This window comes from Loxodonta africana, chromosome 19, assembly GCF_030014295.1.
Source record: "Loxodonta africana isolate mLoxAfr1 chromosome 19, mLoxAfr1.hap2, whole genome shotgun sequence".
NCBI lineage: Eukaryota > Metazoa > Chordata > Mammalia > Proboscidea > Elephantidae > Loxodonta > Loxodonta africana.
In genome coordinates this window covers 32513014-32539380 of record NC_087360.1, presented here as the reverse complement: position 1 = coordinate 32539380, position 26367 = coordinate 32513014, and the positions used below count along the sequence as shown (strand labels likewise).

At 48.4% G+C, this 26367-nt stretch overlaps 1 protein-coding gene across 1 annotated transcript in view; it reads right to left on the bottom strand.

The window, feature by feature from the left end:
- Positions 1-26367, bottom strand: part of CDC45 (cell division cycle 45) — a 36681-nt gene that overhangs the window by 7410 nt on the left and 2904 nt on the right. Inside the window, exons 4-15 of the mRNA XM_064272543.1 lie at positions 24937-25074; positions 23817-23960; positions 22005-22060; positions 20242-20290; positions 18469-18530; positions 16445-16495; positions 14938-15057; positions 12480-12611; positions 12090-12188; positions 11253-11414; positions 3855-3993; positions 3679-3762 (exon numbers count right to left, since the gene is read on the bottom strand). Coding sequence (XP_064128613.1) covers positions 3679-3762; positions 3855-3993; positions 11253-11414; positions 12090-12188; positions 12480-12611; positions 14938-15057; positions 16445-16495; positions 18469-18530; positions 20242-20290; positions 22005-22060; positions 23817-23960; positions 24937-25074 — 1236 coding nt within the window. The remainder of the gene's footprint in view (positions 1-3678; positions 3763-3854; positions 3994-11252; positions 11415-12089; positions 12189-12479; positions 12612-14937; positions 15058-16444; positions 16496-18468; positions 18531-20241; positions 20291-22004; positions 22061-23816; positions 23961-24936; positions 25075-26367) is intronic.

Genomic DNA, 26367 nt, shown 5'->3' with positions numbered 1-26367 from the left:
GGAGGAAGGTGCTTGTCCTCAGTCTTCCCTGGGTCGAGGAGCTTCTCAGGCACAGGGACCCTAGGTCTGAAGGATGCACTCTGCTCTTGGTGCTGCTTTCTTGGTGGTATGAGGTCCCCAGCTCTCTGCTTGCTTCCCTTTCATCTCTTGAGAGATTAAAGGTGGTGCAGGCCACATCCTGGGGAAACTCCCTTTATGCTGGATCAGGGAGGTGACCTGAGTTAAGGGTGGTGTTACAATCCCACTCTAATCTTCTTTAACATAAAATTACAATCACAAAATGGAGGACAACCACAGAATACTGGGAATCATGGCCTAACCAAGTCGATACATATCTTTGGGGGGCACAATTTAACCCACGACAGCACAGTTGATAACCTCTAGACACCTTTCTTTGTACTTAGTAAGGACTATGCTGTTAGCTGCTGGTGAATCAACCTTGACTCGTGGCGACCCCATGCACAGTGGAATGAAATGCTGCCTGCTCCTGCGCCATTCCTATAATCGATGGTAGATCGAACCGTTCTGATTCACAGGGTTTCATCGGCCAATTTTCCAGAAGTAGACCACCAGGCCTTTCTTCCTAGTCCACCTATAATGGATTGAATTATGTCCCCCCAAAATATATGTTAACTTGGCTAGACCATGTCTGGTTGTTCTCCATTTTTTGATTTTCCTATGTGTTATAAATCATAATCTCTGCCTGTGGTTAAAGAAAATTAGGGTGGGATGTAACACTCTTGCTCAGGCCACATCCCTGATCTAATGTAAAGAGAGTTTCCCCAGGCTGTGGTCTGTACCACCTTTTATTTCACAAGAGATAAAGGAAAGGGAAGCAAGCAGAGAGCTGGGGGACCCCATACCACCAGGAGAGCAGCCCTGGGAGCAGAGTGTGTCCTTTGGACCCGAGGTTCCTGTGCTGAGATGCTCCCAGACCAAGGGAAGACTGATGATGACAGGGACCTTCCTCCCGAGCCAACAGAAAGAGAGGGCCTTTCCATGGAGCCGGTGACCTAAATTCAGACTTCTAGCCTACTGGACTGTGAGAGAATAAATTTTTGTTTGTTAAAGCCATCCACTTGTGGTGTATCTGTTATAGCAGCACTAGATAACTAAGAAACCATCTTAGGATGGAGGCTCTGCTGAAACCTGTTCAGCATCATAGCAATGCAAACCTCCACTGACAGATGAGTGGTGGTTAGACACAAGGTGCACCGGCTGGGAATCGAATGTGGGTTACAGATTATATGAATATACGAGACACATTTCTTGAAGAAACACTCTAATAGCACATGACCATGCGTCTGGAGGCCCTGCTGCCCACCCTGAGCTTTGTGTCAACCATTGTACTCCATTTCTCACACTGGGGCCCTGGTTTTGCATTTTCCTGAATGAACTCCCGTGCCAGCGCTCCCCAAGGTTGCCTTTCTGACTGCTGTGCTGCTGAGACTTCTCCAGGAGTCTTCGGCCCATTCCTGTACGCTGTGGGTTGTGTTCACCCTGTGAACATTCCACCATGTACTGAGGCACTTGGGGTGGTCCCAGCTGCCACACGATGGACACACTGGCATATGCCTCCTGGCACAAGTGGAGTCTCAGGGGCACACCTGCTGAAATCCTCCTTTCCACCAGTGAATGCAGGCTGTTTCCACAGGGCTTGCTCCTACAAATGGTACCACCAGTGTGAAGGTCCTGTTGTACCCTCTCCTCCCTGAAGCTGCTGGCCTTTGTTGCTCCTGCTGCAGAGCTCAGACCCAGTTCTCACTCTGTCCACGTTGGTACCAAGTGGCTGCAGGCAGTGGCCATGCTGTGCCCCACCTGGCACCAGGCAAGGGTAGCCCTTCCAAAGACACTAGATGTGCATTTTCTTTTGAGATTTTTCTAACTGGTGCCTGATCAGTGTCTTACTCTAACAAAGACAGTGGCCACAGCCACTTTCCTGAGGCGAAGTCAGGTGTCTTGAAGAGGAATCCTTTTCTAGTTCACGGCAGGCTTGTGCTGATGACCCCACTTTGACACCTCCCTGAGCCTCACAATCAGCTGCCTGCAGCTGCCTCCACCCATAGGTCTGAGACACCACGCTCCTCAGATCCGCTCCCTCACTGTCATGAAACAGCAGCTCTGAGGATCTTCTACTCAGGCTGTACCTTGGCTCCAGCCTAAGGCCCAAATTCATCCCCTTGCCCCCTCATCAGCACTACTGCTGGCAACCTCTGTCTGTGCCACTTTCTGATGTGCCCAGCACTGACCCTGCCTGCACATTCACCTCCCCCACCCCGCCCAGACACTGCCACAGCAGCCTTCTCGCTCCACTCCCTTCCCCCAAAGCCTGCAGGGACTCCCTCTCACCAGAGGAGATGCTCACATCCTCACCTGCCTACCCCCACCTTTATGCCATCTCCTCCAGCTTCCTTTTGTGCCACTGGCTCCAGCCCCACTGCCCTCGGCTGTTCCTTGAAGGGCTCTGCCCTTGCTGTCCCCTCCCTCACCTCCTGCGGGTCTTGACGTAGCTGCCACCTTCCTCAGGAGGCCCTCCCTGTGAGGAACACCGGCCCCCACCTGCTCCCTCTCCCTTACCCTGCTCCTTCTTCCCTGTGGCACGTGCCACACTCATCCCTCATCTGTCCCCTCACCAGCACACACTCTCCCTAGAGAAGGAAACTTGGAGCGTCCCTTTCCTTGCTGTATCTGTAGCATCTACAATGCAGGTGACCAGCTGACCTGGTTGTCCAGGACTGAGGGGTGGTCCAGGATGCAAAAAGGATAGCGAGTCACCCTACTACAACATAGCTGGGCAGGTGGCATTTGCTCAATGACCTTTTGATAAATGAATGGATCCTGTGATATGGCTATCATGTCACCCCATTTTACAGATGAGAGCTGAGATCAAATAATCTGCCTTCCCTCATACAGCTGGTAAGTTAGGAGGCTGAGATACGAAGCCAGCAGATAGGCCCAGAAAGCTCATGGTGTCCATAGTTCATCTTTCAGCTTGTCTTCATACAGCAAACAATCATTTTATTGGTCATTTCAGCAGCACGAGATAATTTCAGCCTCCTGTTATACATTTTCTTTAAGGTAGCACCCAGTGTAAACCCCCCTTGTTCTGGAAACCCTGGTGGTGTAGTGGTTAAGAGCTACAGCTGCTAACCAAAAGGTCGGCAGTTCGAATCCACCAGGCGCCCCTTGGAAACTGTATGGAAAGCGAGTAGGACTTTGATTATAGGATATGTGGGGTTCCTTCTTTCCAAGATCACATCCAGGGAAGAGCCTCACATTAGGGAGGCAAGGACCCTGCCTGATGCCCGCTGAGTTAGAGGTATGTTCTGGGCCAAATGCAAAAGCTGGTGTTAGGATGTGAGGTATGTCAACCCAGGAAACAAACTTGTGCTGGGAAACAGGTCTGTGGCACAACCAGCCTCCTTTCTCTGACCTATCATATCACCTCCCTCCTAGCCCGTGACTTGGACAGCAAAGGACAAAATTAGAGCTTGTGGACCAAAGGTTCTTAGGGGTCAACTGAGGAAAAAGTAAGGGGTTTGCCTATACTCCACAGATAGCAAACAGCCATCAGTAGCCCTAAGGCCAGTTTCTAATGCCTGGTCCAGAGCCCTGCTCTAAGCAACCACCTTTCTGTACCCACTGACGCCCTACCACCAGCTCCAGAGGGGAACTCACCGAACACACAAAGGACTTGAGCAGGTGTCTGCTGAGCAGGCTCAGGGACACTGGCTTGGAGAACAGCATGATGTCCGGAGTGCCCTGGTGGGGAAGGGGGACACAGAGATGGCTGGAGAAGGCTGCCGGCAGGTGAGGCCTGGCACCTATGTGTTCACACATTTGGGGAGCCCAACCTCCATGAGGGAGCAGTAGAGGAAAGGCCCCTGAGAGATGACAAGGTTGGTACAGAGGCAGCTGGCGATGGTCTGCTGGGTGGCTCGCAGCTGCTTCTTGGCAAGTTCCAGGCCATGGTAGAGCTTGTCCAGGTTACTCCTGCAACAAGAGCAGATACTTGTCACGGACTCTTGGTTAAACGCCACAAAGTCACAAATAAAATTCTTGGTTTCTGGTCGAGGAAGGCGGTTTGGGGATAAGTATCTTCTCTCCCTTCTGAGTTCCCTTAACATGAAAGGAAGGAAAAAACAAAAAGTTTAAACCCATAGTGATGGAATGAGAAGTGGGAATGGGTGCTGGCATCAGCAGACAGGAGAGGGAAGGGCCTGCACAGCAGGGCCAAGGAAGGCATCTAGTGGGCAACACTGGAGAGGAGAGCTTGTGAGGGCTAACAGACTGATTCTCAACCTTCTTTCCAAAAAGGAGGGCTCTCCTCTGAATATATTGAAATGATCCCTCTGCGGAGATGTAGAGTCCTGACCAAAGTCTCTGCACATAGCAGTTAGGGGTCCCTAAGTGTCATGGTTGGTGTCATGGATTGAATTGTGCCTCCCTAAAATATGTGTCAACTTGGCTAAAAAAAAAAAAAAAAATTTTTTTTTTTTTTGGCTAGGACACAATCCCCAGTGTTGTGTGATTGTCCACCATTTTGTCATCTGATGTGATTTTCCTATATGTTGTAAATCCTATCCCTAAGATGCTAACAATTTAGCAAAGCGGCAGCTACGTTAATGAGGCAGGACTCAATATACAAAATTAGGTTGTGTCTTAAGTCAATCTCTTTTGCGATATAAAAGAGAGAAGTGAGCAGAGACAGAGGGACCTCCTACCATCAAGAAAGTAGTGCCAGGAGCAGAGTGCGTCCTTTGGACCTGGGGTCCCTGTGCTGACAAGCTCCTAAACCAGGGGAAGATTGATGACAAGGACCTTCCCCCAGAGCCAGCCGAGAGAGAAAACCTTTCCCTGGAGCTGGCACCCTGAATTCGGACTTCTAGCTTACTAGACTGGTGGTTGCTTACTAGGCTGTTTGTTAAAGCTATCCCCTTGTGGCATTTCTGTTATAGCAGCACTAGGTAACTAAGACAGTCGGCTCCCCGCCCACCATGATGCAGCAATGCCTTCCAGCCAGCAGGCTGTGCAGAGACCCAGAGCTCAGTCAGGTTCCACAGCCCCTTCTTAGATATGCAGGACCTCCAGATAGTTGAGAAGTACCTGTGACCTGACAAAATGACCCTGGGGAAACGAGAGATGATTCTTAGAATGAAAGAGAACTTAAAATGAACTCTCATTAGTATCTTCAGAAAAGTCTGGGAAACTGTTATATACCTAAACCAACAACAGGGTGCTATGAAAAAGGAAAGCCAGAGACTATGGAGCATTCACAGAAATTAAAATGATTGCAAAAAGTAACAATTTCACTCAAAGACTAGAGGATAAAGTCAAGAAAAGCTTCCTTAATATCGATAAGAAGACAGACATGGGAAACTTAAGGGCATCATTCCAGGAAGCCTAGAAAGAAAGAATAAGCAATTCTGATGTACATGTGTGAGGAATAGCAAAGAAATAAAACAAAAGCATTCCCAAGCTGAAAGACTGAAAGGGGCTCACCTAAGAACCTAGCACAATCCAGGAAACACGACCGACCCTTGACCCACCACGATGAAATTCTGAAACACAGAGAATAAAAGACTCTACAAGCTTCTTGGGTGGGCAGTCACTTATAAAGAAACAAGAGTCAAAATGGTTCAGACTTCTCATTAGCAGCATTGGTTGCTAGAATACGTGAGGGGATGGAATCCACATTCAAGGGGAAATTATCTTCAACCTTGAAGTGGCGTGAAACAGAGTGAAACCAGCAATCAGATGACGGTAAAATAAAGATACTGTGAGGCATGCAAGAACTCAGAATGTTTACTCACACACACTCCTCGTTTGAAAGTTACTTGAGAATTGTGTTCTACCACAATGAGGAAGTAAACTAAAGAAGACAAAGATGTGGGCTCCAAAAAACACTGGATTTAACCTAAGGGCAGAGTGAAGGGACATCTGAGCAGCAGGCCTAGAGAGCTGCAGGTCCAGTTGGGAGGCAGAGGCCCAGGCTCTCCAGGGAAAAAAAAAGAGGCTCAAGAATACCTGCTGGGAGGAAAGTTGAAAAAAAAAATTACATGTGATAGAGGAAACAATTAAAAAGTCTAGGAAAAACAAAAGGTGGTACCAGAAAGTAATGTAATCAATGTACATTATTGACTCTGGAATATTTTATTAGGCACAATACAGTGAAACTATTTACTGATTTTCATCTTTTAGAATCAACCTATAGCCAAAGATGAGACAATTTACATCCTACTATCTGACCCATGATTAAGTGCTACCAACTTTGAAAATGTGAAAGCACAGATTTCAGAAACTGGGAGGTCTGCGGTAGGAGAGTTGGGGATGCTAATATCCTTTTCTTACAAAGGAGGAAGACAAGAGACATTGATGATAGAACAAGATGTAAGTATGTTAAAGTTATAAAAAACCAAAACCAAACCCATTGCCACTGAATTGATTCCGACTCATAGTGACCCTATGGGACAGAGTAGAACTGACCCATAGAGTTTCCAAGGAGTGCCTGGTGGATTCGAACTGCTGACTGTTTGGTTAGCAGCTATAGCATTTAACCACTATGCCACCAGGGTTTCCAAAGTTATAAAGGAGCTAAAAATAGTGATACTAGTGTCCCAGTAGAAGGGGAAGAAGAATAGGAGCGAGATGAATATTCCTTGTCACAGCAGGAAATCGATTAATCAATAGACACTGTGCAAAACTGACCAATCCTGAGAAGATGGTGGCAGCAGTGGTCGTACCGTTTTTGCATCTTCCCAAATTTCTAGGTAAAAACAAGCAGACCAACTAGACTGCAAAACCAAAAAACAAAGACCCATATTTACAACAAAATAAGGGAAAAAAATAATACCACACACCCTAAAATATAAGCAGGTAAGACACGCCACCAACCAGCCACAAGACTGGCATACAGTTGGCATCAGTGTGGGAGAAAGCAGAGAAGTAGCAGGACCTAAGAACAACTAAAAACTCCAGGAAACAGCCAACAAATACTCCCTGGAAATCTCGCCAGGGAAATTTGAGAACAGTGGCTAAAACTGAGAGGGATTCTGCCCCATCCTAGAGCAAGTGAAAGGAGCCCTGGTGACACAATGGTTAAGAACTTGGCTAAACCCAGCTGTTGAGTCGATTCTGACTCATAGCGACCCTACAGGACAGAGTAGAACTGCCCCCATAGAGTTTCCAAGGAGCTAACCAAAAAGTAAGTGGTTCAAACCCACCAGCTGCGCTATGGGAGAAAAGACCTGGTGATCTGCTCCTGTAAAGATTACAGCCTAGGAAAATAGAACTACCATACGATCCAGCAATCCCACTCCTTGGAATATATCCTAGAGAAATAAGAGTCTTCATACAAACAGATATATGCACACCCACGTTCACTGAAGCACGGTTTAGAATAGCAAAAACATGGAAGCAACCAAGGCGCCCATCAACAGATGAACAGATAAATAAATTATGGTATATTCACACAATGGAATACGATGCATCAATAAAGAACAACGATGAATCCGTGAAACATTTCATAACATGTAGGAATCTGGAAGGCACTATGCTAAGTGAAATTAGTTGCAAAAGGACAAGTACTATATGAGACCACTATTATAAGAACTCAAGAAATAGTTTAAATAGAGAAGAAAATATTCTTCGATGGTTATGGGTGTAGAGAGGGAGGGAGGGAGAGGGGTATTCACTAATTAGATAGTAGACAAGAACTATTTTAGGTGAAGGGAAAGACAACACACAATACAGGAGAGGTCAGCACTACTGGACTAAACCAAAAGCAAAGAAGTTTCCTGAATAAACCGAATGCTTCAGAGGCCAGCGTAGGTGGGACAGGAGCTTGGAGACCATGGTTTCAGCAGATATCTAGGTCAACTGGCATAATAAAATCTATTAAGAAAACGTTCTGCAGCCCCCTTTGGAGAGTGGTGCCTGGGGTCTTAAACACTAGCAAGCGGCCATCTAAGATACATCAATTGGTCTCAAACCACCTGGAGCAAAGGTGAATGAAGAACACCAAAGACACAAGGTAATTATGAGCCCAAGAGACAGCAAGGGCCACTTAAATCAGAGACTACATCAGCCTGAGATCAGAAGAACTACATGGTACCTGGCTACAACCGATGCCTGCCCTGACAGGGAACAGAATAGCAGTGGGATGCAGACCTTAAATTCTTGTAAAAAGACCAGACTTAATTCTCTGACTGAGACTAGAAGGACCCCAGAGGTCGTGGTCCCCAGACCTTCTGTTAGCCTAAGACAGGAGCCATTCCCAAAGCCAACTCTTCAGACAGGGATCGGACTGGACTATAGGATAGAAAATAGTACTGGTGAGGAGTGAGCTTCTTGAATCAAGTAAATACAAGAGACTATGTGGGCGGCTCCTGTCTGAAGGGGAGATGAGACGGCAGAGGGGGACAGAAGCTGGCTGAATGGACATAGAAATACAGGGTGGAGAGAAGGAGTGTGCTGTCTCATTAGGGGGAGAGCAACTAGGAGTATACAGTAAGGTGTATATAAATTTTTGTGTGAGAGACTGACTTGATTTGTAAACTTTCACTTAAAGTACAAAAAAAAAAAAAGATTACAGCCTAGGAAGCCCAATGGGGCAGTTCTACTCTGTCATAGAAGTTCACTGTGTGTCAGAATCGACTCTGTGTGTCAAAATCGACTCCATGGCACACAAAAACAACAGAACAAGTGAGTGCAAGGGATTGTGGTTAAGTCTAAGCAGTTATAGTAAAGTAATAGGGGCCAAAGTAGTCTAGCCTTAGAACGTCTCATCTGACCTGCCAGGGGCTCCTTTCTACATTGGGCCCCTCAGTAAGGAGAAACTGCTGAGAATAGAAGGAAAATTGAGCAGGATAGGGACGAAAAACAAAAAGATAGAGAAGGTACAGTTAGAAACACCCTGGGTTTGGAACTGAGGTTCTAGTCAAGGCAGTTAGGCAATAAAATGAAATAAAAGGCCTCCAAATTAGAAAGGAAAAAGTAAAATCATCTCACTTTGTAGATGACATGATCTTGTACGTAGAAAATCCTAAGGAAGGCACTAGAAATCTACTAGAGATAATAAACGAGTCCAGCAAGGTTGCAGGAAACAAGGTCAATATACAAAATCAATTGTATTTCTATTAGCAATGAGCAAACCAAAAATGAAATTAAGAAAACAATTCCATTTATAACAGCATCAGAGAGAATAAAATCCTTAGAAATAAATTTAATAAAAGAAGTGTAAAGTTTATACCCTGAAAGCTACAAAACATTGGGAGCAGAAATTAAAGAAGATCAAAATAAATGGAATGGCATCCATGTTTATGGATCAGAAGACTCAGTATTGTTAAGATGGCAATACTCCCCAAGTTGATTTACAGATTCAACACAATCCCTATCAAAATCCCAGCTGACTTGTTTGCAGAAATTGACAAGCTGACCCTAAAATTCATATGGAAATCCCAGGGACCCAGAAGAGCCAAAACATTCTTAAAAAGAAGTAGAAAATTGGAGGACTCATCTCTCTCAGTTACAAAAATTACTACAAAGCCACAGTAATTAAAACAGTGTGGTACTGGCATAAGGATGGACATATAGATCAATGGAATAGAACTGAGAATCCAAAAATAAATCCTATATTCACGGTCAAATAATTTTCAACAAGGGTGCCAAGACAATTCAGAGGAAAGTATAGTTATTTCAACAAGTGGTGTTAGGACAAATGACATCCAGTGAAGTTGGACCCCTTCTTTACATCAAACACAAAAATTAACTTCACATGGATCACAGTCCTAAATGTAAGAGCTAAACTTATAAAACTCTTAGTAAAAAACACAGGCATAAGTCTTTGTGACTTTGGATTAGGCAATGGTTTCTTAGATCTCACACCAAAAGCACAAAAAACAAACAAAAATAGCTAACCTAGACATTATCAAAATTAAAAACGTTTGTGCTTCAAAGGACAGCATCTAGGAGCTGAAAAGACACCCATAGAATGGGAGAAAATACAGTAAAGCCTACAAACGCCGGAAGCTGTGAAAAGTGGAAACCTGTCAGAAGTAAAATTGAGGTATTTTCCACTAAAAGGAGGGATAGAAAAATGGGGAGACTGCACCCTGTCAAAGGCAGAAAACTTGTGAGATCCAGAAAAACAAGGCAGTCCTGTCGAGTTCTGGCTCTCACAGGTTTCACTATATCATGTTATCTGATAAGTGGCTTGTTTCTAAAATATTTTAAAACTATCCCAATTCAATAATACAGATACAAATGATCCAATTAATAGATGAGCAAAGGACTGGAAAAGACAGTTCTCCAAAGAAGATACACAAACAGCCAAAAAACAGAGAAGATGCTCAACCGACCGCTCTGACAGGGATCACAACAGAGGGTCCCAGACAGAGTGGGAGAAAAATGTAGAACAAAATTTGAATTCTCACAAAAAGACCACTCTTAATGGTCTGACAGACACTGGAGGACAGACACTCATACCTCTGAGACTATGGCACCAGCCACGCTGCTAACTTGGAACTGAAGCCACTCCTGAAGTCCACCTTTCAGCCAAAACAAATAGGTGCCCTGGTGGCACAGTGGTTAAGAGCTCCGCTGCTAAACAAAAGGTCTGGAGTTCAAATCCACCAGGTGCTCCTTGGAAACCCTATGGGGCAGTTCTACTCTGTCCTGTAGGGTCACTATGAGTCAGAATTGACTTGACAGCAACAGGTTATAAAACAAACAGTAACACGTGTGAGAAACAATCAAATATACGAGACCAAGTGGGCAACACCTGCCCAAAAGCAAAGACAAGAAGGCAGGAAAACTGGACAAACGGACACAGAGAATCCAGGGTGGAAAGGGAAAGGGGGAGAGTGCTAACATATTGTGGGGATTGCAACCAACGTCACAAAACAATTTGTGTATGAATTTTTGAATGAAAAACTAATTTGCACTCTAAACTTTAACCTAAGGCACAATTAAAAATAAATTAAAAAAAAAAAGAGAGATCTAGAAGGTGAAAAAGAAGAAAAATTTAAAAGCAGAAAAGGATTCAGGAGAAAGTGACAAATATTCAAAACACTGATGAGCAGAAAGAGTGTTGGGCCACCCTGGCTGTAGCCCACTTAACACAGGAGGAGTTTCTGTGCAGGACACAGCCACTCACATGCCTCAGTGGCCCCTGCAGCCTGCTTTCCTGGTCAGCGTGAGAACCGAGGATGGGGCAGGCCTGAGGGGACTGCAGACCATGCTGTGTCCACTACCTGGAAAGACTGTCCAAGGCCTGGGTGAAGTTGTCAGTCCCAGAGCTGTCCTTCTCGGTGCTCTCCATCAGAGACATTGTGGCAAAGACCACATCGCTGGCCAGGAATTTATGCTTGAATCCAAAATGAATGCTAAAAGTCTGCACACGCATGTCCTTCATCCTGTCCCCGGGAAGAATAAACACCATGGTCACCTTGGGTGCGTGTGTGTGTGTCCTCCAAGGGCAGCTCTTCTGCTGTCATGGAAACTGCCTGAAGGTATGGTAGTGGCTCTCACTGCCAGACTGGCAGACGCACCACTAGTGCCATTCCAGGCGCCGCTGATACTCTCGCACAATTATCCTGCCAAAAGGATAAACTGGGCCAGATACACCAGCCTTCAAGTCTGGAGAGGCCAAGGGACAGTGCAGTAACTGCCTGCAGCACCAGGGTGTGTAGGCACTTTCCTGTACTGGCTACGTCTTTGGAAAAAGAGGGAGAGCCACCACCCAGCATGCCAGGTAGGGTTTGCAGCTGGGCTGCAGAGCCGCCAGTCAACCCCAGTCCTGCACAGGGGTGCCGGTCGGCAAAGCACACCTATGTCTGGCCCCGGCCAACAGGACGGTGGGAGACACCACCTCGTCTCTAATGAGGGACTTCAGCCTGTGATTTAAGGACTCTAAACCCTATGGGTATTTTAAGAACTCCTATTTTTAACCAAAAGAGAACACAAAACAAACAGTGCTTAGGCTCAGGTCACGCTCGATTTTACCATTCTTATTTTCTGCATTATTTTAGGAATGTGGTGTAAGTGAAAGCCTTAAATTTCAAGCTTAGTCCAGAAAAATGTGTCCTTACCCAAATTTATTTGCAGATTCTTCAACCATTTCCCGCAAATTCTCCTTCAAGGAAATGTCCATGGATTGAAACTTCTGTTTTACCTGTTTCAGTGGAAGACTAGAAAGAGGGCAGTCCTCGATCACAAGATGATCTGGTTTAAATCCAGATCATGAAGACACTCACAGGACTGAAAGGACTCCACGAAAGGGTCACAGCTGTACACAACTGCACCCAGGCAAGAGCCATCTCAGCATTTGCACTAGTATTTTAGGATCCAGTGGTGAAGAACTGAAGGTGGAAATGGGCATCAGCTGTATTTTACAACCAATTCCACCACAACAAAGCTGAGGGCTTTTCCCTCAGGGCTGCAGGGGTGAGGGGGGCTGCAGGCCGAGGTGGGCTACTCACCCCATGTCTGCCAGGAACTCCTGGAGCCGCTTTTGGCCGTGCACGGACCAGAGCTTGAACCTGGAGGCGGTGTAGCACGTGTTACACAGGCTGTCGTAGAGAGACCAGTGCTGGTAGAGGGCCAGGCGGAGGCTGGGGCTGGGGTCAAGGAGCACTGTGGCGTCTCTAAGCCCACCTGGGGCTGTACAGAGGACTTCTGCAGTATCAGCCTCCACCTCCAGGGACTGCCCATCTGTCATGCCCCCAGTGGATCATCGGCTCATTTCACCTTTCCTCGCTGGGGCCTTGCCTGCGAACCAGCCATCACAAACGTGATAGGAGTGCTTCTAACTTTATTAGCTTAATTTGATCCAGATAAAGAGCCTGGGAGGTGGCAAGCACACATGACTAGCCTCAGGTGACAGGGAAACTGAGGCACAGAGGTTCTCAGAGCCTATGGCGGTTACAGGGACAGAGGTCATGGCCAGACACAACCAAACATCGCCTGGCTTGGGCTGCTGGCTGCAGTGCGTCCTGCGTGTGCCATCCAACTCTGTCTGCGTGCCTGGCCTCTTCTGAAAAGCACCTGGACTTAGGGGGTCCTGACCTCAGCTCCGACTCCTTCCCTTCTGCCTGTTGCTCACTCCCATGGCCACACACTCCCCGCCAGTGCATGTGTCAGGACACGTGTGTCCGGTGGCCCTGCATCCACATTGGTGGTTCCTCTCTCCACGTGAGCCAGTCACCCTATGGCCACCAATATCTCTTCCCAGACTCACAGGTCCCTCAAACCTAAGCTGTCCAAATCCACATTTGTTCCTTCCTAGATGATCCAAGGCAGAACAGGGCAGCTCCATCATCATCTACGCACTTGCCTGTCCTGCCAGTTGTCCCGCTGAGGCAGCGAGACCCTGGCCATGCCTCTCACGTCTCCTCACCCTTACCCTCTCCTCCACTGAGCAGCCAGAGGGACTTTTTAAAAAACACGAGCTGAAGTCAATTGGCCCAATAAAATTTATTAACATTCTGCATCCCACTTTGAAGAGTGGCATCTGGGGTCTTAAATGCTAGCAAGCAGCCATCTAAGATGCATCAATTGCTCTCAACCCACCTGGATCAAAGGAAAATGAAGAACACCAAGGATACAAGGTGGTTACGAGCCCAAGAGACAGAAAGCGCCACATGAACCAGCGACTACATCATCCTGAGACCAGAAGAACTAGATGGTGCTCGGCTACAACTGACGACTGCCCTGAGAGGGAACACAACAGAGAACCCCTGAGGGAGCAGGAGAGCAGTGGGATGCAGACCCCAAATTCTCATAAGACCAGACTTAATGGTCTGACTGAGACTGGAAGGACCCCGGTGGTCATGGCCCCCAGACCTTCTGTTGGCCCAGGACAGGAACCATTCCCAAAGCCAACTCTTCAGACATGGATTGGACTGGACAATGGGTTGGAGAGGGATGCTGGTGAGGAGTGAACTTCTTGAATCAGGTGGACACTTGAGACTATGTTGGTATCTCCTGCCTGGAGGGGAGATTAGAGGGTGGAGGGGGTTAGAAGCTGGCGAAAAGGACACGAAAAGAGAGAGTGGAGGGAGAGAGTAGGCTGTCTCATTAGGGGGAGAGTAATTGGGAGTGTGTAGCAATATATAGCAAGGTGTATATGGGTTTTTGTGTGAGAGACTGACTTGATTTGTAAACTTTCATTTAAAGCACGATAAAAATTATTTAAAAAACAAAACAAAACATGAGCTGAACTCAGGTCACTTCTTCACCTCCCACTGGCTTCGGGATCATAAGACCTCTTGTTCTTGCTCTGGTCCCTCTGATCCTGGGGTCTCATCATCTCTCCAGCCCCTTCCTCAAGCTCATCTCAGGCCCTTTGCATCACCACAACCCCTGCCTGGGCTGCTTTCCCCTCACGGCACAGGGCTGAGACCAACTTGAAACGTGCTCCCCACCCCCTGGGTTCTTCCTGAGCCCTCCAGCCCAATGGCACACCTGGCGACTACCAATGCCCATGTTTTCCTCACAGAAATGTGGTAATTTGTAATCACATGTTGGCTTCCTTCTTCCCTAACTGGCTGGACATGCTGCACAGTGGGGCCTGCATGTACCCACCACAGGGAGCTCTTCGTAAGTGTTGGCTGGAGAAGCATGAGGCCTTGAAACATGGCTCTGCCCTTTAGGACCCAGATCACAAGGCCAGGTCACAGCAGACTGTTGTCAGTATCCCATGTGCTTGATCCTGGCCTGGGGAGCAATCACGGCCCACTCCTTCTCAAAGCCTCTCATCCCACTGGCTGCCTGTTCTGGGTACACGGCAGCCACCAACACACAACCCAGACAAGTGGCTCCCTGACAAGCAAAGCCCATGCCTGTGTCCTCTGGGGACAGACAGAGGGTGGGGGTGGGCCCTGCGGAGAGTGACAAAGCAAAGCCCGCCTGAGCCTGTAGGCCGGGCCACAAGGATACTCGTACTCGAAGGTGATCCGTGTGCAGTCAACAGACAGGGTGTGCTCCTCGTCCTCGTTCCGGTGGTTGTGCCTGGACACGTGGCGTTGCAGGATGCCAACGTCAGTCACGTACTTCATTCTGGAAGAAAGCACAGCTGCACCGGGCAGCCCTCCCTCCCTCGCACCTTAGGATGCTGCCCACCACACATGGTCCTATGTAAGACTAGGGAAGCCTCGCCACCTGCACTCAGCCGCCTGGGAGCAGTCAGACCTGTCCCTTTCCTCCCTTCCCCCCCAAGCCTCTGCATCTCCTCCAAGGCAGCAGCTGCGCTGTCTTCACTGTGGGGCAGTCATGGCCCTACCCTCCACCCATACAACCAAGTGGGACAGGCCCTGAGAAAGTGACACTAACCCAAGCAGAGGCTGACAGAGCCTCGAGGTGCCACTGAGTACGATGAATGGCAGCCTGCTGGAGAAGGTGTCATTAGGCCAGTCCTCCAAGGGCCACTGGCAAGGATGGTGATGGAGTGCCCCACCTGAGTGACCACCAGTGGCCAGAGATGGTGTCTGTGCTGCACACCCCACCTTGCCTCCAAACCCACATAATCTATGCACAAACTCCTATACCCCTGCAGAGAAGGGCCTCAGGCCCCCAGGTGGTATGTGTGCCAAGGTAACATGCCCAGGAAGCAGCCCAGATCTAAGGGACTCCAGGACTATCCCCCCTCCATCTACAGGACTTGACTGGTGGGGGAGTCGGGCAGAAGGGGACCCCTGCAAACAGCACGAGGAGTCTGCCATGGTAAGTGTAGGCTGGGCCTGGGGCTGTGCCTACAGGCGCAGGCTTGGGACATCTGCTTGGTCCCCAGGAGGTGGTAAACATCTTGGGTGGAGGCCCCTGCCAAGGCTCTTGGACTTCCCTCGAGATACCACCAGAGGGAGCTGGGCCGCCTAGTAAGGAAGTGGGAGGAGACCCCCTATGGCTGGTCCAGGCCCCTGCCCCTACCCAGGTATCTGGATCCCAAGGCAGCTTGGGCTCCCTGGTTCTCACAGATGAGGAGCAGCAAAGCTTGTCTCAAAGGCAAAACAAGAGGTGGCTTCACACAGCCCTCCTCAAAACCCTCTGGCCTTCCCTTTGCCTTCGTGATCCAGCCCAAATTCCCAAGCAGGACAGCAGGGCCTGGCACCTTCGGGGCCCCAGCCCCTCTCCTGCCTCCTCCTACACACCCCGCACCCCGCCGCAAGCACTCACACAAACAGGGCTCTGAGGGCTACGAGGACTGCCGTTTCCTCCTCTCACCTCTGGCTCCACCTGGTGGACCCTCCAAGGGTAGAAGAAGCATCCACCAAGGCCATACCACTTCACTAGAATCACTGGTACTAGGTCCTCTTGTGACAACCAAGTCCCCACGAGGAGGACAGCCAGCCCTGTTCTCAGTATGGCTCTACATTGACAGTGCCAGTGGGCACTGTAGCCGGTCCCAGCACTGACAGCCACCCCAAGCCCCATGGGACCGTGTCCTTACTGGGTGATCTTGTCTTGAACCCACTGGTCTGTGAGTCCCACGATGGCCCACCTGGAGGGAGAAGGGAAGCAATGGGGTCGGCCTGTTCCAGCTGTGTGGTAGGGATCTGGGGGGTGGAGTGGCATCCATGGAATGTCCTGCCAGCATTGCCAGAGCTGATGTCGGCAGCAGTGGGGACAGGCAGTCTCCCTTCCGTGGGTGGACAGGGTAAATGAGGACTGCACTCACACACCTGTGCTCAGGTGCCGGATGACCTTGGCCCATCCTTTCACCTCTCTGAGCTCCTCTTGCCACCTGCCACTCCCAGCCTAATAGACCCTATTCACGGCCCCCTCCCCCCGAACCTAACAGACCCTAGTTATACCTACCTACTTGTCCTTCCGACTCATGTCAGGGACATAGAATGGCAAACCTTTTAGGCCCCTTTAGAGCCTTCAAAGGTCACTGTTTCCAACCTCTTCTTTTCTCAATAAGAAACGGAGATCCAGGCTGGGACCTGACCTCCCCAGGATTACCATCAGCCCACAGTAAGTGTGACCTGTGTCACAGGTGTGATCCGTCACACTGTGTGCTCTCTGTGAGTCTCTGAGCTGAGAACAGCCCTGGCCTGAGCAGTATAGCCTGCAGAGGGCACTCCGCCAGCAGTGAGGCAGTTTAACACATCTGCCGGGTGTCTGGACAGATGGATGGACTTCCGGGAAGCTACGGAAAGCTAATCTAAGGGGAGGACAGGGTGCCCAAGGACTCCCGTCCACATCTCCTGGAGCAACTTGATTCTGGGGGGCATCTTCTCTGACTGCCCCACCTCGTTCTGATCTCTCCTTATCTGTGTTTCGTATTGTGTCATTTTGCATTCGTTCTTGTGCTGTTTCTGGAGTTTTCTGAAAGCATTTGAAGGGTGCAAGCTTCTAGTGGAAGGCTTTCAAGGGTCACTGAATACACAGTAGGTGCATACTAGTGATGGGGGCGCCTGACGCAATCAGTGGTGGTCACAGGCCCATGCTACTGCTACAGACTCCCACCCAACCTTACTGCGGGGCCTCGGATGCGTGCCCCAAACCTGACCTGGGGACCGTCACTTCCATGCCATGGGAGGAGACCCGATGCTGAGAGGGTTGAGTACACAGCCAGGTGCCCAACTCTGAGCACAGAGACGAGAGCTGAGAGGGCCAGCGACCTGTGACACAGCACCCCCAGCCCAATCATGTACATTGCAGCAGTGACTCCTACACCAGCACCCCAGAGGACCCACCAGCAACTCCCTCCTCAGCTGCTGGTCGGGTCCTGCTGGCCCAAGGACCTGACTCGGTGCAGCCTGTTATCTCCACCATGGGCCCTCAGAGCTGGAAGACCTCAGCAGACTACCGACTCACAGAAGAGTGAGCCAGGGCCCAGAGCAGAGGGCTGCGGTCATAGGGCAGTAGGTGGTGGAGCCAGGCCAGAACCTATGTTCTCATCTCCCGTTTCGAGAGTCACCTGTGTTCATAGTGCCTGGCAAATGGCTTCTTCCCGTGTGCAATGCTCCAGGGTGTGGAGTGAGTCTGCACGCAGCCTGCACTGCAAACTCAGGAGGCAGGCAGTTATGCATGGATCAGATGCTACCACTTTTACAGAGATGCCTGGGAGGCTGCCTCATTTAAATCCCATATTCGTTCTGTTGTCCAAATTTAACAAGCAGAAAGGCTGCGGGGCAGGAGTGGAAAGGTGGGGAGCAGCATCTGAGCCCTATCTTCTGATCCAGCCACATGCCCTCTGTGCTCTGTGGTGTTCCTTGTCCTGTAAGTTTGTGGGATGCAGCCTAGAACTACACAATTAGGGAGAAAACCAGAGCTGTGTGCACTCCCAGAAAGGGGCTGTGTCTGGAGTTCCTGGTAGGGACAAGGGTGGCATATTGGTGATGCCTTTCTCCAGGACCCTGTTCCCACTGCAGGACAGAGCTGCCCAGAGGAGGAAGCCCCACAGGGCACTGACCTCGACTGGGTGGCAAGACTCCACATACAAACACTGGCAAGGGGACTACGTACCACAGCATGTCATTCAGGTCTTTGGACATCATCCATGCCAAGTCGAACATCACCATGGCCGACTGCAAAAGAGCAGAGAAGCCTGAGGCCAAGGACAGCCACACTTGCAGAGGGGCACATGCTGGGGCTCTGCCCAGTCAGGGCGCCAGGCAAATCCCAGCCCAATGTGGGGAACAAGGGTTCACCAGCCCGAGGAGAATAAGACTAAGTAACTGAACTGACGTGCACGCTCTCCTCTGCTAGTTAAAAAGTCAACATGAGCAGCCAGGGAGGACAGTGCACTGCAGGAAGGGCAGCCCTGTTCAGCATTGGGCTGAGGCCTTTGTCCACAGCTGCTTGGTCCCTCGGTGATGTGTTGAGTCTGGGTGACCCCACTGCCTGTGCTCTCCTGCTGGCTGGCTGATGGCCTGGCACACACTCCCAGGAAGGCCAGGCCAGGCCAGGCAGGGCCCTGGTTTCAGTTATCTGAGTATCAGAGGTGGAAGGGGTCTTGGGACCCCTAGTGAAGGTCTTCCTAACAGGGCTGTCCACATGAAAGCATTTCACTCCCTGTGAGCAGAGGGTCCGAGTGTTGGTAGTAGTCTGCGATGGGGATCAGTGTCTGATGGGAAGACTCTGAAGTCTGAAGCATCCAGGGCAAATGGATGATCCTTCACAGGACAGTGGAACACTGGACAAATGGCGCTAAGACTAAACGCAGGATGTTTTATTGGAAACCTATTTCCTAGGGCTACTTAAGTCCTTGAGCTATGCTCAGCATTAACTGGGTCAACTACAAGTAGGTTTTCTAAACTAAATCCTATTCTAGAAGATTCACACACCATGTGCCGTTGCACATGTAGAGTTTTATTTTCTTGCACAGAGACTGATACAGGCTTTGTCAGTTGTGGTAAGTAAGTCTGTTTGATAAGTAAAAATAATCAACTAAAAACCAAACCAGTTACCATTGAGTCTATTTCGACTCCCCTGGGTGGCCCACAAGGGTAAGTGCTCAACTACTAACCGAAGGCGCCTTGGAGGAAAGGCCTGGTGATCTGCTTCCAAATGGTCGCAGCCTTGAAAACCCTATGGAGCGTAGTTCTACTTTGTACATGCGCGGTCACCATAAGCAAAAACAACAGAAGTTTCTTTTTTGAGCACCTACTGGGTGCTAGGGCCCATTGTAACAATTGTCTCTGAAATAAGGACTATTCTGTTCATTTTATGGGGGAGGAGTTTAGGCTCAGAGAGGCTACAGCACTTGCCCAAGGTCACACAGTAGAAAGTTGTGAAGCTAGAATTCAAACAGGCTTTTGTGGCTCTAAAACCTATGCTCATTCCTCATGTTTTAGGAAATTTACCCCAGAGACTGAAGAATTGATGCTTTTGAATTATGGTGTTAGCAAAGAAAATTGAATGGACTATCAGAAGAATGCACAAGTCTGTCTTTGAAGAAGTACAGCTAGAGCGCTTCTTGGAAGTGAGGATGGCGAGACTTTGTCTCACGTACTTTAGACATGTTATCAGGAAAGACCAGTCCCTGGAGAAGGACATCACGCTTAGAGGGTCAGAAAAAAAAGGAAGACCCTCAATGAGATGGACTGACACAGTGGCTGCAACAATGGGCTCAAACATAGCAACAATTATGAAGATGGTATAGGACTGGGCAGTGTTTTGTTCTGTCGTACAAAAGGTTGCTATGAGTCGGAACTGACTCGACAGCAACTAACAACAACAACAGCAACAATCCCTAGAATTAGAATTTTAGGGTGAACTGTACATATTCATACTTACTGATGTCCCATGGTATTCGTACTGCTCATAGTCAAAGAGGATTTCTCTTCTGTAATGATATAAGATGTATACATTCGACAGGAAGCAATGCAGTAAGCATAATATTTGCATAAATGTTAAAACTTGAGAGTATTCAAAGAAATGCAAATTAAATCATAGTACTACTCTTTTGGTCCCTGGGTAGTACAAACCGTTTGTGCTTGATCGCTAACATAAAGGCTGATGATTCAAACCCACTCAGCGATACTGTGCAAGATAGGCCTGGTGATCTTTTCCCTTAAGATTGTTGTTGCTAGTTGTCGCTGCATCGATTTCGACTCATGGCAACCCTGTGTGTGCAGAGTAGAACTGCCCCATAGGTTTTTCAAGGCTGTGACCATTTAGAAGCAGGCTGTTTGCGCCACCCCACCTGGGGACTCCTCTGTTAGGATTAGAGCCAAGAAAATCCTGTGGGGCACAGGTCTACTCTGTAACACATGGGATTGTCATGGCTTGGAATCAACTCAACGGCTACTGACAATAACCATTTTTTCACTTATTGACTCTTTGGCAGAATGTGTATTTACAACATTGGGAAGGTACAGTGAAACTGACACACACAACTTGTGGCTGTGTAAAATGGTATAATCCCAGAATCCCAAGACAAAAATTCAAAGGAACAAGTCTAGACAAAACTTGGTATGTGCAGAATTATTCATTGCAGCCTTCTGTGATGACAAAATATTGGAAGTAACCTACAGTTCAGAAAGAAGGGGCATTGCCAGTTAAGAACTATGTAAAATAGTTAAACGGAAAATGCAAAATTAGATGCACATTGTGATTATGCAAAAATGTGCAAGGATGGATAACCCAGGAGGAGAAAATCTCTTTGCCTTAGGTAGGAACATCATGAATTATTTTTACATTTTTTCTCCTTCACTTCTTGAAATGTTTTTACACTGTCCACACAAAGATAAGGAGAAGTATTAACAAGAAATGGGCCATCCTGTTTGCCTACTGAGAACATACGCAGAGGCCTGGTGGCATGTCCATCTCCAGGCACTCTGAGACATAAGTACTAAGGGGAGTTTCCTGCCGGGAACTGTGGGTCTGCGGTCTGGGCTCATCCACTCTCATGAGGTGTGGCCTTCCCTTCATGCTGCAGGAGTGCATGCCCATAGCTGAAACAACACGGAGTCGTTCTGAGCAACAGGGCGGCCCAGCAAGAATGCCAAAGACTGGACTTGGCAAGGAATTCCCCCAGGACCCAGCTTAAGGGCAGTGCTGTACATTCATCTCAAACTGGAATAATCTTTCTAATGTTTTTACTTTAAAGCACTCCAATTTTACAATTTGCAAGAAGAAGTGGAATTATGGATAGCTTAGTTTTCTTTTCATAGGTTTCTATGAAAAGTTCTACACAATTGGCATCTATTTCCTTCATAAACAGTTTTAGATAAAAGTATCTACATTTGGGAAACTTCATAAAAATGAAAATCAGGGGCCACCACCCCTAACAGATGGCTCATATTTGTGAGACATGTGGGCCAGGCCTACCACTCATGGGTAGAGAAGGTGACCCAGAACCTTCTCTAGGCAGGGGCCCCATGCTCAGTCCTAGAGCCCCTGGCTCTGTGTTTAACACTAAATTACTCAAAATGGAAAAAAATGCACAGCCTCCTGGGAATATACAAGTGTGGGCAGTACCACAGTCCCTCAGGAAGGGCGGGCTCCTGGCCACTGGGGTGCTGCTCCTGGCTGTGGGTGTGCTGCTTGATGCTCACCTCCGGGCCTCCCACGCTCTTCGCTGCCTCCTCTTCATGGTTTGCTCCATCACTTCCTGGCACAGGGGCAAAGAGAACAAAATGCCAGGGATTTATCCTCACAGCCTGAGAAGGTTCTGATTTGGCAGAGGCTACTGGCCTCAGACCCCTGAGGAGAAACCTGGGTCATCCTGTGCCTGAGTGCAGTCTGCTCCTAGATACTGGCCGGGATACCATGGAGAGAAGGGAGGGACTGTTTACTAAGCACCTGCCCCAGGCTAGTCTCCAGCTGAGGCCCCTACACCTCTCCATTGCCATCCACCACCACGTGACCTGGGGCAAGCCACTCACTCGCCTTGGACCAGTTCACAGAGATACATACATACGGACATACACACGTGATGGCAGTTACGGATATTTCTGACATAATTGAATACCTCGCGGGATTGGTTTACAGGGTTTGAAGGATAGGATCAGAGTCTCATGGAACATCTTGATCAACTGACATAACATAGTTCATAAAGTTACATTCTATGTACTAGTTTGGCGAGTAGTGTCTGGGGTCTTAAAAGCTTGCAAGTGGCCATCTAAGATACAACTATTGGTCTCTACTCATCCAGAGCAAAAGACAAAGAAGGAAACCAAAGACTCAAAGGAAACTAGTCTATAGGACAAATAGTCTACACAAACTATGGCCACATCTACCCTGCGACCAGAACTAGATGGTGCCTGGCTACCACTACCAACCAATCTAATCAGGGCCACAATAGATGGATCCTGATAGAATGAGGGGGAACCAGACCTATTAGACTGTTTGAGACTGGAGGACTCCCTGAGACTATTGCCATAAGGTACTCTAAACCTTGAACTGAAACTAACCCGAGGTCATCTTGTAGCTAAAAAACAGATTGATTAAAAAATAATGAATATCACCCAGAAGTACTGTACTCCTATAAAAAATCACCTACATGAGATCAAACGGTCAACAATTGCTTTAAAACAAAGATGAGAATGTAAGGGGGCAGAGAAACTAGATTAATGGAAATGGTACAACTAGAATGGAAATAACTAGAATGTTCACGCATTGTGAAGAATGTAACCGATGTCAAGGAACAATTTGTGTAGAAATTGTTGAATGGAACTCTAACCTGCTGCGTAAACCTTCACTGAAAACAAAATATTAAAAAAAAACATGTTCCGTACCAAGGATTGGGAGCCAGCAGGGCAGGTAGCTCCTTCGACATCAATAATGAACACTAGGATAAAAGATCTCCTGCCATTCAAAAGAAGAATGGCTTCCCACCTGCAATTTTACCTCCAGCAGCAGTGGCCAGGGTTTGGCAGGGCCCTTCTATAGGCCGAGCCCCAGGTCGGCGAGCAGTTAGGACCCAAGGCCCGTGTGGCACAAACCACTCCCATCTTTACACACAAGATGTTTCCCCTTGAGAGACCATCTGGGGTGGAACTTGGCCAACGGCTGTGGCCACATGCCCCTTCTCAGTCACTTCACAGCCAGCACTTCCTAAGTGGAGTGGTAGTTTCTCTTTATCACTTTTTCAAAAATGTTTTCTCTCTAGGCATAGAACTGGGTTTTCCTACATTTAATTTCATCTGACGGGAGTCTACTATACAGAAGAGACGCTGTGGCTCAGTGATATTCGGTGATCTGCTCAAGGCCACATAGTGAGGGAATGGCAGCGTCCTTCAGTCCCACACTGGTGCCTCCACTACTCTGCACTATACCCGCTGCCCCCGAGTTATGCCTGGGCCCAGGCAGGCCCCAGCAGGGACTGACCCCTGACCTCCTGACTGCTGCGTTGAGGCCAAACACACCTCTTCTAACCGGGTGCGCTTCTCAGAAGGCTCCGAGCCATCACTTTCATTTCCTGAATGGTCTTCATCCTCCGCTTCATCCCGGAAGATGTCATCATAGGCTGGAACTTCAAGGTCATCATCTTGTTTGATAAGTAGCTTGATCTAAGTTTAAGACAAATAATAAATTGAGTCTCTGCTCAACAGAAAAACTATTCATCAAGATGTATTTTTCCCCTACAGAATCTTATCATTTCCTGGTTGGCTGACTGGTAAGCTTTCTGTACCTGCAGACAGCTACCTGTTTGAGAAGAGTTCCAGACTTCTCAGGCATTTTCCTTTTGTGTTCATTTCCACTCAGTGAGGTGTCAGTTTTGCACCACACTGTATCCAGGAATTATGAAAACAAATTTTTGAAAACCACCTGCAGTCATTTAAATCTGGAAAAAAAATAAAAGCTCTCTCTCATGCCATACACCAAGCCAACAAAATGAACAGCCACAACCTGGTCTATGATGGCGGGCATGAAGACGTGCAAGCCCTAACTGAATAAAACACCCGTCTCTAGAAGCAATTCTGGGCTGATTTCTCTTAGAGGAGTTCTTCCATGAGAACCCGAGGCCTGACACTTGGTGAATGTGGGTGGGAGGCTGGTGATGTGGCTGCTCTGCACTGGGCTCCCTGCTCACTGCCCAGAGGCCCAAGAGTTAGAGCAGCAGAGCTGTTTTAGGGTAACCAGGACCTCTCACACCAGCTCCCTTGCTGGTCCTCACATGACCCCTCAGGTGGGCAAGGCTGGTCTTGGCCCTTCTTACAGGGAATCACCTCCAAGGTCCCCTGATATTAAATGGGACCGGGCTGGGTCTGAGCGCCAAGGGCAGACCCAGTGTGGGGTTCTGGCCCCAACACCTCCCAGGTCAAGCAAATTCCACAAACACATTCTGAGCACTCCCGCAGGTTAGGTGCCATGTTTGTCACCAAAGACGGACAAGACCAGGTCCTTGTCCTTAGGTTGTGGACACTCCCACCGGGGAGACGGATACACGCACAGCATAAAAAGGTACAGACAGGTTGATGAAGAATACTGAAAGGGTAGGGACTAATACCAAGCCCAGGGTATGGGCCCCAAAGGCCTGGTTACCTGGGTATCGTTGTACACATTCACGATGTTGACTGGCCTGTGGGTGTCACACACAAAGAATATAGTGTCTTCATCAGGTTGAAGGATATCCAATAGGTCTATATTAGCTCCACAGTTTATGAGGATAAAACAATGGAACTGAAAAAAAAAAAAAGAATAGACACAGTGTAAAGTAAGCTCATTGAGGAGGCCCTTCACCTTCTCTGCACCAGGCCTTCAAGTTCGTCTGCTGAGACACATCAAGCCCCCAACACTAGGCAAAGCCCTCACTGGGAGGGGCTCTGAGAATAGCCACCCCGGTCCTGTGCTGAGCGCTGACAGACTCCTTCATTTTATCTTCATAAGAACGCCATGAGGTAGGTCCTGCTCCCCAGAGGTGCATACGGAAGCTCAGTGAGCCCAAGTCTCATGCACAGGGTCAAGAAACTAATGTGAGAGTGTGTAACCAGGCCATAAACATGTAATGGGTCTCCCCAGATCTTGTAGTCATTGTGCTGGACTGCATCACCAGGTTGTTGTTGTTGGGTGCTGTCAAGTTGATTCTGACCTATAGCGACCCCATGTGACAGAGTAGAACTGTCCCATAGGGCTTCCTAGGCTATAAAATTTACGGGAGTAGATCACCTCGTCTTTTCTCCTGTGGAGCGCTTGGTGAGTTTGAATCACTGACTTTTCGGTTAGCAGCCGAGCACTTAATGGTTGGGCCACCAGGGCTCCTGCCTCGCCAGGGAGAGGTTTAAATTTTTAATAATCTTGGGCACCTAAATTTAAGTCTTCTATTACACCCTAGTGGTACAGTGGTGAAAGCACCTGACTGCTAACCAAAAGGTCTGTGGGAGAAAGATGTGGCAGTCTGCTTCCATAAAGATTTACAGCCTTGGAAACTATGATTGTTAAGGTTGTGCGTCAACTTGGCTGGGTCATCATTCTCAATGGTTTGGCAGTTATGATGTAGTTTGGCAATCTTATGACGACGTGATCACTTCCATGTGAGATCTGATATAATGGGATCACCTCCATGATGGGATCTGCTGTGAGTAGCCAATCAGTTGAAAGGGAGTTGCCTTGGGGTGTGGCCTGCATCCAATATAGGTGGATTTTCTGGCAAGTCTTGCTGATTTTTGCTTGCTCTGGATCCTGTGGCTGGCCCCTGTTTGTCTGACCTCTGGTTCTTGGGACCTGGGCTAGCAGCTTACCTGCTGTCTCGCCTGTCAATCTTGGGATTCACTGGTCTTCTCAGCCCGTGAGCAAGAGCCCTGCTCTCTGACCTAACCTACCTTGGGTTTGTCAGCCCCTGTGGCTACGTGAATCAGGAGAAGCCTCCAGTGTGACCCAAAGACTTGGAATGTTCTAGCTTCTACAACCACGTGGGCCATTTCCTTGATATAAATCTCTACGTATTTACATGCTTTACTGGTTTTGCTTCTCTAG